This window comes from Cervus canadensis, chromosome 20 (genome assembly GCF_019320065.1).
Source record: "Cervus canadensis isolate Bull #8, Minnesota chromosome 20, ASM1932006v1, whole genome shotgun sequence".
In the NCBI taxonomy this organism is placed as follows: Eukaryota; Metazoa; Chordata; class Mammalia; order Artiodactyla; family Cervidae; genus Cervus; species Cervus canadensis.
The window spans coordinates 51202834-51220619 of NC_057405.1; the positions used below are offsets into that span (position 1 = coordinate 51202834).

The 17786-nt window shown below is 34.1% G+C and overlaps 1 protein-coding gene across 11 annotated transcripts in view; it reads left to right on the plus strand.

Annotated features, from left to right (window-relative positions):
* Positions 1 to 17786, plus strand: part of GRIK2 (glutamate ionotropic receptor kainate type subunit 2) — a 723627-nt gene that overhangs the window by 668210 nt on the left and 37631 nt on the right. For all 11 annotated transcript variants that reach the window (XR_006263929.1, XM_043439138.1, XM_043439135.1 and 8 more), the window contains one exon: positions 13661 to 13886. Coding sequence is in view for 10 of the 11 variants with exons in the window: in XM_043439138.1 (XP_043295073.1) it covers positions 13661 to 13886 (226 nt within the window). In the remaining variant the exon portion in view is untranslated. The remainder of the gene's footprint in view (positions 1 to 13660; positions 13887 to 17786) is intronic.

Here is a 17786-nt window from a genome sequence, read left to right on the forward strand (position 1 = left end):
CCAATCTTGCAATTTTTAGGTATATATTCTATTTAATGACTATTTGGCTACTTTTTGTATTCTTCATGAATCTTGTTGAGTGGTGGTGTCTAGTGTATCTCTACACCTAGTACAGGTATTGAAAGGAAGGCACCTAACATATAATTGAAATGACAGGTTGGACAGAAGAGCCTGGCAGGCTACAGTCCATGGGGTCACAAAGAGTCGGATGTGACTGAGTGACTAACACACACACACCCTCACCACACTTTCTATAAATAGCTTCTAGTACCTGCTGTATATCAGACACTATTCTAAGTAGAAGGGGGTAAAATGATGAACAAAACAAGGCAAAATTGTCCATCTTCGTGTAGTTTATCTCATAGCAAAAGGAGCTAGGAACTGAGCTAATAGATCAATAAAAAATAGGAAATATGTAATATACTATACAGCATAGTTTTTCAGTGCTATGGATAAAAACAAAGCAGGAGGCACATCTGTGTTATCTTGGAATTGGCATTATAAAGAGAATAAATAAAGGAAGTCCCTTTGAAAAAGTGATGTTGGAGCACAGATTGAAAGGAAGTGGAAGCGTGAGGCACTCAGATATGCAAGGGAAGTTTCTTAGAATTAGAGAAAATGGCAAGTTCAAGCATCTGGGTTAGATATGGCTCTTCTAATTAAAATATACCTCAGGTTGATGATTTATATAATCATTGATGTAATTACCTTATACATATTAAATTCATGATTACTGTGATTAAGTAGACTTGATTAGCCAATAGATGGAGAAATAATTCAAGTTGTTCTTCTCTCCTCCCTGTGGTCTCACTGATTTTTTTATCTACCATTTAGCAACAAATAATCCATTTTGTGTGTGTGTGTGTGTGTGTATACACATATACATATACACACACACACACACACACATATATATATATAAGGTTACAGCAATGCAGACATTATATAAACATCATTCTTAAAATATTTTGATGAGGTTTGTATCATCTCCCAGTAAAGTTTAGAAATTCTGGAAAAGGTACTGGCTGAAAGTGAAATGATGGTACTATGTTTTTTAAAATTAATTTATTTATTTTAATTGGAGGCTGATTATTTTACAGCATTGTGGTCTTTGAAATACATTGCCATGAATCAGTCATGGGTGTACATTTGTCACCCCATCCTGAACACCCCCTCCCTCCTCCCTCCCCACTGCATCCCTCTGGGTTGTCCCAGTGCATTGGCTTTGAGTGCCCTATTTCATGCATTGAACTTGCACTGGTCATCTATTTCACATATGGTTTCAATGCTATTCTCTCAAATCATCCCACCCTTGCCTTGTCCCACAGAGTCCAAAAGTCTGTTCTTTGCATATGTGTCTCTTTTGCTGTCTTGCGTATAGTGTCATTGTTACCATCTTTCTAAATTCCATATATATGCATTAGCATACAGTATTTGTGTTTTTCTTTCTGACTTACTTCACTCTGTATAATAGGCTCCAATTTCATCCACCTCATTAGAATTGACTCAAATGCATTCTTTTTAATAGCTGAGTCCATTGTGTATGTGTACCATAACTTTCTTATCCATTCGTCTGCTGATGGACATCTAGGTTGCTTCCATGTACTAGTTATTGTAAACAGTGCTGCGATGAACATTGGGGTACACGTGTCTCTTTCAATTCTGGTTTCCTTGGTGTGTATGTCCAGCAATGGGATTGCTGGTTCATATGGCAGTTCCAATTTTTTAAGGAATCTCCACACTGTTTTCCATAGTGGCTGTACTAGTTTGCATTCCCATCTACAGTGTCAAAGGGTTCCCTTTTTTCCACACCCTCTCCAGCATTTGTTTGTAGACTTTTTGATAGCAGCGATTCTGACTGGCGTGAGATGGTACCACATTGTGGCTTTAATTTGCATTTCTCTGATAATGAGTGATGTTGAGCATCTTTTCATGTGTTTGTTAACCATCTGTATGTCTTCTTTGGAGAAATCTCTGCTCAGTTCTTTGGCCCATTTTTTGATTGGATCATTTATTTTTCTTGTATTGAGTGACATGAGCTGCTTGTATATTTTGGAGATTAATACTTTGTCAGTTGTTTCATTTGCTATTATTTTCTCCCATTCTGAAGGCTGTCTTTTCACCTTGCTTATAGTATCCTTCATTGTGCAAAAGTTTTTAAGTTTAATTAGGTCCCATTTGTTTATTTTTACTTTTGTTTCCATTATTCTGGGAGGTGGGTCACAGAGGATCTTGCTGTGATTTATGTCAGAGAGTGTTCTTTCTATGTTTTAATCTAGGAGTTTTATAGTTTCTGTTCTTACATTTAGATCTTTAATCCATTTTGAGTTTATTTTTGTGTATGGTGTTAGAAAGTGTTCTAGTTTTATTCTTTTATAGGTGATTGACCAGTTTTCCTAGCACCACTTGTTAAAGAGATTATCTTTTCTCCATTGTATATTTTTGCCTCCTTTGTCAAAGATAAGGTGTCCACAGGTGTGTGGATTTATGTCTGGGCTTTCTATTTTGTTCCATTGATCTATATTTCTGTCTTTGTGCCAGTTGCGTACTGTCTTGATGACTGGAGCTTTGTAGTATAGTCTGAAGTCAGGCAGGTTGTTTCCTCCAGTTCCATTCTTCTTTCTCAAGGTTACTCTGGCTCTTTAAGGTTTTTGTGTTTTAATACAAATTGTGAAATTATTTGTTCTAGTTCTGTGAAAATTACTGTTGGTAGCTTGATAGATATTGCACTGAATCTATAGATTGCTTTGGGTAGTGTATTCATTTTCACTGTATTGATTCTTCCAATCCATGAACAGTATTTCTCCACCTATTTGTGTCATTTTTGATTACTTTCGTCAGTGTTTTATAGTTTTACATATACAGGTCTTTTGTTTATTTAGGTAAATTTATTCTTAAGTATTTTATTCTTTTCATTGCAATGGTGAATGGGATTGTTTCCTTAATTTCTCTGTTTTCTCATTGTCAGTATATAGGAATGCAAGGGATTTCTGTGTATTAACTTTATATCCTGCAACTTTACTATATTCATTGATTAGCTCTAGTAATTTTCTGGTGGTGTCTTTAGGGTTTTCTAAGTAGAGGATCATGTCATCTGCAAACAGTGCGAGTTTTACTTCTTCATTTCCAATCTGGATTTCTTTTATTTCTTTTTGTTCTCTGATTGCTGTGGCTAAAACGTCCAAAACTATGTTGAATAGTAGTGGTGGACACCCTTGTCTTGTTCCTGATTTTAGAGGAAATGCTTTCAATTTTTTGCCATTGAGAATAATATTTGCTGTGGGTTTATCATAGATGGCTTTTATTATGTTGAGGTATATGCCTTCTATGCCTGCTTTCTAGAGGTTTTTTTTTTTTCTTTCTTTCTTTCATAAATGAGTATTGGATTTTGTCAAAGTCTTTCTCGGCATCTATTGAGATAATCATATGTTTTTATCTTTCAATTTGTTGATGTGGTGTATCACATTGATTGATTTGCAAGTATTGAAGAATTCTTGCATCCGTGGGATAAAGCCCACTTGGTCATGATATGTGATCTGTTGGATTCTGTTTGCTAGAATTTTGTTGAGGATTTTTGCATCTATGTTCATCAGTGATATTGGCCTGTAGTATTCTTTTTTGGTGGCATCTTGGTCTGGTTTTGTTATTAGTGTGATGGTAGCCTCATAGAATGAGTTTGGAGTTAAACTTCCTCTGCAATTTTCTAGAGTTTGAGAAAGCTAGGTGTTAGCTCTTCTCTAAATTTTTGGTAGAATTCACTTGTGAAGTCATTTGGTCCTGGGCTTTTGTTTGTTGGAAGAATTTTGACTACAGTTTTGATTTCCTTGCTTGTGATGGACCTGTTAAGGTTTTCTATTTCTTCCTGGTTCAGTTTTGGAAGGTTATACTTCTCTAAGAATTTGGCCATTTCTTCCAAGTTGTCCATTTTATTGGCATATAGTTGCTGATAGTAGTTTATTATGATCCTTTGTATTTTTGTGTTGTCTGTTGTGATTTCTCCATTTTCATTTCTAATTTTACTGATTTGATTCTTCTCCCTTTTTTTCTTGATGAGTCTGGCTAATGGTTTGTCTATTTTATTTATTTTCTCAAAGAACCAGCTTTTAGTTTTGTTGATTTTTGCTATAGTCTTCTTGGTTTCTTTGTCACTTATTCCTACTCTGATTTTTATGATTTCTTTCCTTCTACTAATTTTGGAGTTCTTCATTTATTCTTTCTCTAGTTGCTTTAGGTGTAAAGTTAGGTTATTTGATGTTTCTCTTGTTTCTTGAGGTAAGCTTGTATTGTTATGAACCTTCCTCTTAGCACTGCTTTTACTGAATCCCATAGGTTTTGGGTTGTCGTGTTTTCATTTTCATTTGTTTCTATGCATATTTTTATTTCCTTTTTTATTTCTTCCATGATCTGTTGGTTATTCAGAAGCGTCTTGTTTTGCCTCCATATGTTTGTATTTTTAATAGTTTTTTATCCTGTAGCTGACATCTAAGGAGAAAGCAATGGCAACCCATTCCAGTACTTTTGCCTGGAAAATCCCATGGATGGAAGAGCCTGGTAGACTGTAGTCCATGGGGTCGTGAAGAGTCAGAAAGGACAGAACGACTTCACTTTCACTTTCACTTTGACATCTAATCTTACCTCATTGTGTCCAGAAAAGATGCCTGAAATTGTTTCATTTTTTTTGAATTTGCCAAGGCTAGACTTATGGCCCAGGATGTGATCTATCCTGGAGTATATTCCAAGTGCACTTGAGAAAAAGGTGAAATTCATTGTTTTGGGGTGAAATGCCCTATAGATATCAATTAGGTAACTGGTCCATTGTATTAGAAAATGATGGTTCTTTTAAGAGTTTCAAATGATGATTTTTTTTCCTCACACCCATTTATATTCCAGAGTTTCAATTAGAGAGGAACTAGAGACCTAGCAAAACTATAATTAATTTTAATCCTAAAGGAAAGGGAATTATTTCCTCTGACTTCCTGTCATACATCCCCTCATCAATTTAAGTTACACCTCATCTGTCATTTGTCATGGCATTTATCACACTGTTTCATAATTCTTAGTTTACTTTTCCAGCATTTATGAGATATTAAGCTTTGCATCCACAGTGCCTGGTATGGTCTTTTTTACCAAGCTGGTACTCAATAAATATTTGAATGAAAGAACAAGTGAGTGAATGGGTAAGCAAGTGAATGTTTCCATGTTCCTATAAATTATAAATTATTCCAAAGCTAAAGGAATAGATATTAGAATTTAATAGGTATATGCTGCAGTCCTAGAAGAAAGTTGTTACGTTTCTCCATTGATTGATTACATAGTTTGCAGCAAGAATAAAATCCTGGTATCTTTAGAGTTTTATTGCTAATCAAAGTGACTTTATATATCCTTTCTCATTTATTTCTCCTTAACATTTCTGTGAAATTGTTAAGGAAGCATTTTACTTGATATGGCCAAGAAATTGTGGTTCGGGGTCTTCCATTGACCGAGTGAAGATGGTTCCTAATTTTATTTAAATTTGGCCAAATGACAGTAAAATCTATTGCTGGTTGCTATTATTTATGACAGAATAAAATATTTGACCATGAAATTTCAAGATATCTCATTTAAAGAGTAAAATACAATGGCCAGAAGAATCATCAGCAGGAATTCTGAACAGGGTAGAATGAACTATCAAATCCTGACTCTTTTTCCTCCAAAGGATAACTGTCTTTAACTGTACCAAAGCACTTTAAACTTGCTGCCCATCATATTATGCTCAGTCATAATTACCTGTCTTATTCCTCTACTAACTCTCAATAATGTTAAGAAGAGCAATTCTCTCTGTTTCATTGTCTTTCCCTTCAAATAACCTGTTTTAAGAGATTGCAGATGCTTTGAGATAAAACTGCCAGGATTATTCCAAGGACTGACAGGTTTGCTAACAACTAAATGCTTTCGGATCACTGCATTTGCCTCAGATCCACCATTGATATGAACCACATATGGCTTCAGTCCTGTTTTCCTGAATTAACTCTAATTTCCTAGTGACCAAGGTCAGATGAGTCCAGATAGGGCTCAGCTGTTCTTACCTAGCACATATGTTCCAGTGTTGTTGGTAATTTATTTACTGTAATAAAAAATTAAAATGCAAATCTCAGCCAGATTCTCCTTTACCAAGGTCTCCCTTGGTATGGGCTTTTTCAAATCACATATTAGGAATGACTACATACTGACTTTTTCATAACAATATGAAAAATGTTATTATAGCATTTTTACCAAATATTTAAGTTAATATTAGAAATAAAATTGGTAATGTGGAATTTATTGAAAAGGAATAATTTGAGTAAGTACCAATGACACCAAATTTACTTTGGTAATTTTGAAAAATCATCAGAAATTACTGCCTCTTCTTTGAGTTCTTCATGATATCCATTCATATATCAGAGTTCAACTAATTTTGCTATACATTATGGTTTAGGAGATAAATTATTGTTTCATGAATATTTTATATTTTAAAATAAAAATAAATTGGTTCTTAAATGAAGTATATCTTTAAAGTTACTTCAAGATGTTTTAGGTGCTATGCTACTAGATAAAAGGGCTTCCCTGGTGGCTCTGAGGGTAAAGAATCTGCCTGCAATACGAGACCCAGATTTGATTCCTGGATCAGGAAGATCCCCTAGAGAAGGAACTGGTGACCCACTCCAGTATTCTTGCCTGGAGAACCCCATGGACAGAGGATCCTGGCAGGCTGCAGTCAATGTTGTCACAAAGAGCTGGACAAAAAGCCCTGAACAACTACTTGATAAATTTTTTTGAAGAATCTGAGTTGTAGCCAAAACACCAAATATTATGTATTAAAAAACTATTACAAAATAGTACTGAATTTTCTTTGTATAATTGATGCTTTGTGGTCATAATAGTTCAACCTAGATTAATATTAAAGATTTCTTCTCTTATTCAATAAAATAAGCTTTCCTCTAGAACACACATAAGAAGTTAATTTAAATTCTTGTTTCCAGAGGTCTCATAAACATTTTCTTACTATTTTTAGGGTATTGGATAGGTTTATAGGTCCATGAGCACAACATGGTTTCTGAATTTTATTTTTTCTGGTTTTGCATTTATTTTAAAAAGAATTGGAATATAATTGCTTTACACAGTGTTGTGTTAGTTTATGCTGTACCACGAAATAAATCAGCCATATTCCCTCCCTCTTGCACCTCCTTTCCATCCCTACACCCCACCCCTCAAGGTCATCACAGAGCACCCAGCTGGGCTCCCTGTGCTTTATTTGAATTTTAATTTGTATTTGACATCGAGCAAACAGAAGTGGGGAGAATAATTCATTTGCATACTAAACAACTTAAGTCAAAGATTTTTTTTTTAAAGATGGCTTTGAATTTGTAAAATATGTCATTCACAATAAAAGATCTATGCCAGTGGTACAAGAATAACCCTTACTTGATTGGCTTTCATGACATTTTAGATGGGATATGAACAAAATTTCAGAGCACTGGAGAAGGAAATGGCAGCCTGCTCCAATAATCTTGCCTGGAAAATTCCATGGACAGGGGAGCCTGGTGGGCTACAGTTCATGGTATTACCAAGAGTCAGGCACTACTGAGTGACTAAACAACAACAATATTCTTACACTAATATCTTACCAGTTCTAAATGTCTTTCTCTAGAATGCTCAGGAAAAATGTTGCCTAAAACCCATTAGTTATTGGAGATCTGCAAAGAGCCAGTTAGTTTCAGGTTGCATTGTTTATCTTGAGTTCTGTCAGAAACTAAAGTTATATATGCTTACACTTGGAATCATCATCCATATATTTAAAAGCTTTTAAGTATACTGAATGTTATTTTTAAAGCACAACATCTTTTGGCATCTGTGAATTTTTAAGAAGTCTTGTATTTCTTTTCTTAACAATAATTTCTTTAATCCATTTGTTTAGATTTCATAGCCTCTGAAAACTGCTATTATAAAGAGACAGTGCCTTATGAACTCGTTTTATTGGTTTTATGCTGATATAGCAAAAACCAAGTCAACTTACAAGCCTCAGCATTTTGATAAAATAAACACCGCTAAACGTTGACATCTTATATCTGCCCAATGTAATATAGAAGGAAAAGTGTCCTTAATATGGGACACACACACATATACACACACCCCAAAAGAAATAAATTTATTCTGGTGTTTAGAGTGGCAGTGTAGTTGTGTGAGAAAATCAGATTATTTTATTTTGAATATTTTAAATATATTTCCCTGGTGGCTCAGACAGTAAAGAATCTACTTGTAATGAAGGAGACCCAGATTCAGTCCCTGGCTTGGGAAGATCCCCTGGAGAAGGAAATGGCAACCCACTCCAGTATTCTTGCCTGGAGAATTCCATAGACTGAGGAGCCTGGTGGGCTGTATGCTTGGAGTTACAGAGTTGGACACGACTGAGCAACTAACACTTATCCTTTATATTGCTTTGATTTTACTATTCGTTTCAAACAATATCTATGAGACTTGATTTAATTTATTTACTTCACTTTATCTATATTACTGTGTACAACATAACTATAATGATGATACTTAGGAATATTTTTCATTTTTGCTAAAGATATTATTTCTCATTATAAAATTAAAATTCTTCTTTAAGATCATAATGTCATAAATCCTATCAGCAAGTTTCTCTTTAAAATCTGCCTTCACTACTAATATTTTTTTTGTATCAAGTAGCCTTAGTTTACTCACCTGTGAAGTAAAGGAGTAGAACAAGATGTTCTTATGTTTAATTTTTTTTCACTAATTCATTTTTTAACTTGACTACACTCTATCTGTATAACTTATCTTGTATATCTAATTTGCCATTATCTTAATTCTTACCTTACAGAAAATTTATAATATTTCATGCTTAGTTTATTACCTGGCTTTCATTTATCATGTTTCTCTTAAATAATACACTATTCTAGAATGTCCTTCCTAATAAATTTGGCATCAGTGGTGCCAACCTATATTCCAATTCCTTAGTTTTTTCTGGTGCTCTGTGTAGGTCCTCACTTTTCTGTGTCACTGTTGCTAGAGGACCTTCAAAGACTGTTTACATTTGGTTCAGCAGCTTATTCTCCATCCCTGATTTTATCTTGTCCCTTGGCAATGATCACCAGCTACTTTATGGAATGAAGCTAACCTTAGTCTAAGAGTAGACTGAGAGGACATAATATAAAGGTCAGTCTTTTAACATGCCCCATCTTCCACCTATGAGCTTTAGTTCACATGGCAACTTGATGTTTCCTTATTTCTAAATGAGTGAACATAAAATTTCAGACAATATACAAATAGTTATTACTTTTGTTTTTAATTACCTGCTTACTGACCTTAAATGACTACTTCCTCTTAATATTTAACTTGTAAAGCTTTCATATACTATTTTTAACCTTAGAGATCCTATGGTCTTTTTTACTTTGAAAGTATTCAACAGTTCTCTATTTTACTAGAAATAAAACTAGCTGAGTCTCCTTATTTCCTCCTTACATGTTAGAGTAGTAGCACAATTCCATATGTATTTAATATATATATTTTGAAATTAGAGGTCAAGTCAATTGCACTGCTTTAAAATCCTCTTTTATTCTACATTTCACTTGAGGATTCCATTTTTTATATCAGATTTTTAATATGTATCTGATCTTTGAATGCATTTTCTTTCAACAAAGTCCATTTAGAATTTTTCTTTGAATTTACGCAATATCTTTTACCTTGCTAAGGATATTAATGCCATTTGATTTATTTTGTTCTTTATCGTTTATGTTAGAGACTCACTGCAAGCCATAGGTGCTTAGTTAAGGATGAAAAACTATGAGCTTCACTTTAGGGTGATGTAGTGGTTCATTTTTTTGTAAATCCATGATATGCGCCTTTAGGTGTAGTTGTTATAGTACAATAATTAAGACTATGAACTGGTAGCCTATTTACCCATTTTCACTCCTTTGGCCAGGAGGAAGCCACATGAATTTAGGTGAACTATTAACTGCTCTGTTTTCATTTTCTAATTTTAGAATGGGGACAAAAATATAAATCTTACAAGACTTAAATGATTTATTATGTATAAATAATTTGTAATAATGTTTGGCACATGACAAACTCTATATTACCTTTTTTGTTGTTATTGTTTTATTATTATTACTATCTCTTTAGAGAAGTTCAATTTTGCTTAAAAATATCTTCCTGGAGGAATTCAAAGATCAAAGACAGACAGAGGGCTGACTGATCTCAACACTGGTTATAGATTCCAAAGTGTTCCTTCTGGTTTCAGGGTGGCTCGCCTAGATCAACTCATCCAGTGTGCTCTTGTTTAGTTCCCACAGAATAAAACCTCTAGCCTTTTGCTTGGGTGGGATGGAGCAGTCACAAAGTTGCTCAGAGATGGTTGTTTTTAAGACAGTTTTTCAATAAATTCTACTTTTGTTAGACCTTTAATCATTCTGGCTTTGAGAGGGATATAGAAATGCTGATCTCAGAAAATTTTGCAGGGGAGAAGGTGGCCCTAAAGGTTGGTTAGCTCAATTGCAATTCATCTGTCTGCATTCCTCCTTCCAAAATTTTGTTTCTGCTGCACTTTATCTGATTTTCTTTGCCTTGCAGTTTCACGCCATAGGAGAGAATATGTGTTCAAAGATGATATTCAACCTTCCATCTTTGCCAGAGTACTTAGTGTTTTTTAAGAAAAATAAAACACAAGCAATTGATAGTATTATGCTCTCTTTTTAACAAACAGAGTAACACAAATGTCTCACTACTGCATAGTGTTTTTACATGTAATGTCTTATTTAATCCTCACAAAAACCTTGGAAGTTTGGTAGATATTTGACTACCATGTAAACTAAAATTAAAAAGAGATTAAGTAGCTTGCATCAGAACACATATTTTTAACAAGAGATAGAGAATTAGTGATCATTCTGACTCAGATCTACATTATTCAGAATTTATCTATACATTAGTTAAGTATAGTTAATCAATTATTCATGTGTGGCCGTATTTATAGAGAAAAGTACATGGTTAGCTTCATATTCAGCATAAGTGTTTTGTTCAGATACTTTCATCATGTACTTTATAAGCCATCTTAGCTGCTTTAAATTTAAGTGTTTCAGTAAAATTCATGTTGTTCAAGCCTTTTGTTTTTAAACTAGTGATGACTGTACTATCTTCACTACTGAAAATGATAAAAGTAATAAAATTTCCTGGGGACCCTAAAGACTAGTTTTGTATTTTAACTTTCTATGGAAATAGTTTGAATTTAAAGGCATCACGTACCACACACATACATACGTGCAATCTACAAAGACTTTGATCTTATCTCCCATATCTGGCTACACGGTGTTGTGTTTTATAGCCATAACTGATAGATGACTCTGCTCAGTTGGAAACTGTAGTCAAAGAATGAGAGCCAAACTAGCAAGCAAGCCATATAAAATGTGAGTGAGCAGCAGATAGTCAATATTTCTAAACTGAAATATTTGGATGTCTATTATGAGAAACAAAACAATTTGGGTAACTTTTCTATCAAAACCTATTATCCCATATAAGAATACTAGAAATAGGTTTATTTTCTGTAGACAGGAAAGATGATTGAAGCTGTGCAAAAATCATAGACAATAGATTCAAGAAAACCAGAAGTATTAAGAGATATTTAAGTAAAAAAGGAATATAGGAAGTTATTAATAAGGACCTGTTGTATAGCACAGGGAACTCAATACTCTGTAATGGCCTGTATGGAAAAAGAATCTAAAAAAAAAAAAAAGAATGTAAAAATAAATAAACAAATAAATAAAATAAAAAAGATTGTATATGTATACACTCTAGCCTGGTAGGTCCATGGGGTTGCAAAAGAGTCTGACACAACTTATTGACTAAACAACAAAGATGTTACATTTTAAATTGTCAAGTAGTGAACATGCAGTTTTGATTATATGAATTCTTAGTATTACATTCATGGGATTGTGTTTATTATCAGTCACAGATTCACTAAATCAGAAACTATGTCCAATTTCATTTTTTTACATAAAATCTCTGTAATCTGAAGGTGAGCTCTGATTTTGATTCTATTTTGTATTTTGACCTCACTTAATCCAAAACATTAGGAGAAAACATTTTTTACCTTTGAAAGGAAATGAACTTGTTATAGGTAGCCTCATTATGTTCCTAATTTGGATAGCAAGATGTATCTTTGCAAAATCTCATTATTGGTCATAATTATTCCAGCAAGAATATCACCATAGTTTTAACTATTCCTTTCATTTCCCATTTCTACTCCAAACATTTGACTATTTTCCTTAAAAACAACTGACATTCCACCATACCTGCCCAAATTTGTTATCATGCCAATCTCATTCTGGGTGCTCTAGCTGCCTTCTTTCAAGGACTGGCCTTTCAGCATGTTTTAATGTTCATTGGAGAGCAATGGTTTACATTTTTATTGCTTCTTAGCTCTAAAGCTATACTTGTTTTTATAAAGCACATATTAGGTATTTCCTAATATATTACATAAACACCATTAGATATTTCCCCACCTCCAAATTATTTTTTTTTCTTCCCATTTTATCATTGAAATAGTGCCATAATTTTTCAAAATATTATTCTGTACTAACTTTTAGTGGAAGGAATAATATCACATTTATGTCCTGGCACATGTAGGACTAAATACATGCTTAAACTGCAAAAGACTGTGTACCTATTTATTGGAAAATAGTTTCAATGTTTTATGGCAGGACAACCAGTGAGGTGAAAATCCTCCTTGTGTTTATAATTGGAATATTATGTTTTGTGTTGGTATAAGAATGAAACTAAGGTAAGGGTTTCACAAATGAGCTTTCCGTGAGCAGATGCTAACCTTTTCCCTGTTTATGTTTTACCAGTGCCTTCCGAACAAAACCCATTCCTTTCCTTTAGCAATAAGTCGTACTGAAGCCCTACTGAGAATTTCCAGCTGGATATAAAAACTCTTCTATTTTCTTGGTCCAGGAATCCTTAGTTAGTAAGACCTGGATGATTGATTTCCTGTTGTCCTGAGGCAGGTTAAAAGAAGTTCTATGGTGTCCAGATTGTGTCTCAGCAGAAATGTGGTCATCTTACTTGTAATATCCTTATTTGTAACAAATTCCTCTCGTCTCTTCAACTTATATTTGTATGTGTCCTTGGGGGATAATGTAACATCTGTCTTATAGTCAACAACTGAATTCAGGGGGAAAAAAATCTCTTACACTTTTATAGTGTCGATCGCTGTCCAGTGTCTGCATTTTCCAAATATGATGTTATAGTAATGCTGAAAGATAAAATTGTACACATGAGATACTCATGTGAGTTACAAACACAAAAATCCCTCCTTATTAGTCTGTTTTATTCTCTCTTTTTTATTGCCTCCTATGATTTACTAGTTGTGAACTTTTGAATCTTAGGGCATTTTTTATATATTTGCTAAATAAATCTGCTCCATGCCTGGAAATACGATGAAGAAATGCTCTGAGAAATGTTTCTTCACAGACATTGATTTTTTGTTGTTGTTGTTTAGTATCACTGTTATTAATAATACAATGATGCAGTATTATGAGCAAAGTAAATATGGTCAATTTCATCAAAATATTGTAGGATCACATGGAAACTAAGGAATATCTTTCTTATGTATCCTGTTTTTCCCCAGAAATCAAAAATCTCCACATATGACAAAATGTGGGCCTTTATGAGCAGCAGGAGGCAGTCTGTGCTCGTCAAAAGTAATGAAGAAGGAATCCAGAGAGTCCTCACCTCTGATTATGCTTTCCTAATGGAGTCAACCACCATCGAGTTTGTCACCCAGCGGAACTGTAACCTCACCCAGATCGGCGGCCTCATAGACTCCAAAGGTTATGGCGTCGGCACCCCCATGGGTAGGTTTCCTGTCAGCCACTTCTTCTTTGCTCATTAATCCTAGTTGCTGTGAGAAGGGAGAAAAAACAGTGCCTCCATATGCCACTAGGAATTTTGCTTCAAACAAATGTATCTTACTATATTCTGTGACTATATAAAAACAGGAAAATAGTTGGACATCTGCTTCTAAAGGAATAAGTAACAAAAGAAAAAATGATTTCTACTAAAATGGTCAGTAGACATTTTTACTATATGAGTTGAAAAAATCCACAACACCCCCCATAAAGGACCTTCTCTTTAATCTTACACATAAAAAGAAAGTTTGATGAATAAAATAAAGTTTTTCGAACTTAATTTTTTCGGAGTAGTGGTGTATGAATATAGTATTTGATTTTGCTGACTAAAAAAATGAGCTGCAAATGGTTACTGTGAATAATCATTTTATTTAAGAGAAGTATATATTTTATTTAAGAGGACTAGCAGATGATTTACCAGTAAAATACCTAGGATAATTTACACTAGGATTGATTGTATTTAACATTCTTTCTTCTATATGACAAAATTAGTTTCAATAATAATCATGGAATGAAATAATAATAATAACTGGAAAAGACAATGAAAATTTACATTTATTGAGCTTAATATTTATGTATAATATATGAATATGTATATATTTATATTATAAATTAATGAATGAATAAAAACATAATATTAGAGTACATACATACATACATGCTATGGGCATAAAAATGGCTCCCCCCAAATGTCCCTGGTTTAATCCCCCAAACATGTGAATATGTTACCTTTATTGCTAAAAAGGACTTTGCAGATGTGATTAAGTTAAGGATCTTAAAATGGGGAAATTTTCCTGGATTAACCACGTGGGTCCAATGTAATTGAAAGAGTCCATATAGGAAGGAGGCACAGAAGTCAGAGTCACAATTAAGGAGATACCACAACAGAAGTAGTGAGAAAAAGAATGTGCAAATGCTAGTCCACTTGGGCTGCTGAAACAAAACACTAGAGACTGAGTGCTTGAAAAACAATAATGAATAATGACACTATAATAGTTTTGAAACTTCTGCAAATTTTTCAACACCTGGGTCAAAATTGATTTTCATGTAATTGTATTTAAAAATGGCATAGCCATATTTCTCAATGTATCCTCATTCATAATTTTATTGCTTTTAATTTTGAAAAGTTTCTTTCAAATCAACAAACATGTATACTATAATTAGAAAGTGAGGCACAGATTCATAAAAAGTCCCATTTCATGATAAATTCAGAAATTGCAATACTATCCATGTCTTTGTTTCTTTGGGATCATTTCTAACAACTTTCAAAAGTCTCGGAAGTCCAAAAATTTTCCACCATAATAACTTCAAAAAATTCAAACTCTTTCATATTTGGTAAAGTTTATTCAAATTCATTATAGCTGAAAATAGTTTGAACTGGCTCAGAGAGAATTTTGAGATATTCACTCCTGTAGCATTGCATATTCCAGCATTTATATGGTAGACTAAAAACAATGATTCCACAGTCACTGTTGAAATGAAGAAAGCAAAACAAAACAAAACTAGAAAGAATCTGCCTGCATGTGAGAGACCTGGGTTTGATCTCTGAGTTGGGAAGATCCCCTGGAGAAGGGAAGTCTACTCACTCCAGTATTCTGGCCTGGAGAATTCCATGGACAGTATAGTCCATGGGGTCACAAAGAGCTGGACAGGACTGAGTGACTCACTCTCACTTTTAAGCTGTATAACGAGGGTTCTCCAATTTAGTTTCCAAGTGGAGTACAATGTTTATTAAAGAATAAAAAATAAATATTTGCTAATTCAAAGTTCAATAAGAGTTGGGTTGTTAAAACTCAATACTAAATGTTTAGAACTTGGATGAACAAAAGATATTTTACAGGGAGGAATGTTTTATTTTTGACATGTTTTGACTTGCCAGTGTGTGGTGATAGTTGTTGCTATTGTTGTTTTAAAATTCTCTGCACAAAATGAACCTCCTTTACTGTTCACACTGGGAACAGACTATCCAAAGCTTTGCCATTATTGTGCCAAACTATATATAATTAATTCTAACATATAAAGATGATTGAGTTATCCTAATTATAATAAGCTTAAGGAACATGTCTTTTCAAAATGTATTAACTTATATTCACAATAAGGATTGAGTTTATTATGATAGTTTTGTGTTGATCATGTGTTCAAATTCTAGCATGCTCCCTAGTTAGATCCCATATGCTTCTTTCCCTCTGTAAGAATTCCCTAAAGAATTCAACAGTTTCATGCATTCATGTACCATTTATTTGAAGTTTATGATAAGCAACTTTGATAAATTTTCAAGCTTAGTGAAAGTGAAAATATTAGTCACTCAGTCATGTCTGACTCCTGGCCATACCATGGAGTATAGCCTTCCGCTCCTTTGTCCATGGGATTCTCCAGGTAAGAATACTGGAGCAGGTAGCCATTCCCTCCTTAGGGGATCTTCCGGACCCAGGGATTGAACCCAAGTCTCTTGCAAGAATCTCTGGCAGATTCTTTAGCATATGTTAGAAAAGAGACTTATTTTAGTCTTATCACTTATTGTAATCTTGGACAAGTGACATGAAATTTATATTTTCTAAATTTCTCTTTTTTAATTAGTAAAATTAGAGAGTTAGACTAGGAAAACCTAAGGTCTATTTAATGGTAAATATGGTGTTTCAGATAATATGCTTGACAGATTCCTAGAGTTTGATTTAAAGTGGGCAGGAAACTATTATGTGAAGCAATATGGTTTGCTGATGTCTTAGAACAAATTTTAAAAATCAGACTCCTTAAACACGTATGAAGAATGGAAGCAGTGATGGATAGGTTCCTATTGCTTCACAGTTTCATTTGGAAAGAACTGAAGAAAATAAATTCATTTTGTTTCTGAAAGGAGTGAGATTCCTGTATATCCATACCTTCCTCTTTGGTTTACATTATGTGGAGGAGGACAGAGATTTTGGCCTTTTAGTTGTTGTAAGCCCATACAAGATCAGTACCTGCACTCCATGGACTTTCAATTATTTGTTGAGCAAATGAACTCTACATCTAAAAAATATGATGGTGCAGCAAGATTTATAAACAGAGAAAACAAATAACTTTTGGAGCTAATGATCAGCGTAGCATCTTACATTATTCAATGTGATGACCTCTTTGAACAAGAGTGATTCATGGTAGTGAGAATTAAATAAGATTTTGGGAGGATATATAAGGATTTTGGAGTATGCGTGCTAAATCCCCTCTGTCGGGTCCGACTGTTTGTGACCCTATGGACTGTAGCTTACTAGGCTCCTCTGTCCATGGAATTTTCCAGGCAAGAATACTGGAGTGGGTTGCCATGCCCTCTTCCAGGGGATCTTCCCAACCCAGGAATTCAGCCATTATCTCCTGCACTGCAGGCAGAGTCTTTAAGGCTGAGCCACTGGTGAGGCCCTCTTTGGAGTATGGGGCCTGGGGCGTCTCATTCTGGTTCCTGTCCTCATCACCATACAGGTGCCTCAGGTAACTCTAACTGTTGGAAGCCAACCTGTTAACTTGCTTCTCTTTGGAGAATAGCACAGATATTTTTCATGAATGTTAGTTACATAATAACACTCATAATTTCAAATTTTTAGAACAAAGACATTTGACCTATATTTAATATAAAACCTTAAGCTTGAGAGTTTTTTTGTTTACCTGCTTGTTTGAGTTGTAAATACAATGTATCAGTGTACCAAGACTGTCTCTATCATATTGTTTTGCTTTGAGGAAATGCTTGCTACAAATCAATCAAAGTCAGTGAAAGTTAGTCCTGTCTGACTTTTTGCAACCCCATAGACTGTCCATGGAATTCTTTAGGCCAGAATACTGGAGTGGGTAGCCTTTCCCTTCTCCAGGGGATCTTCC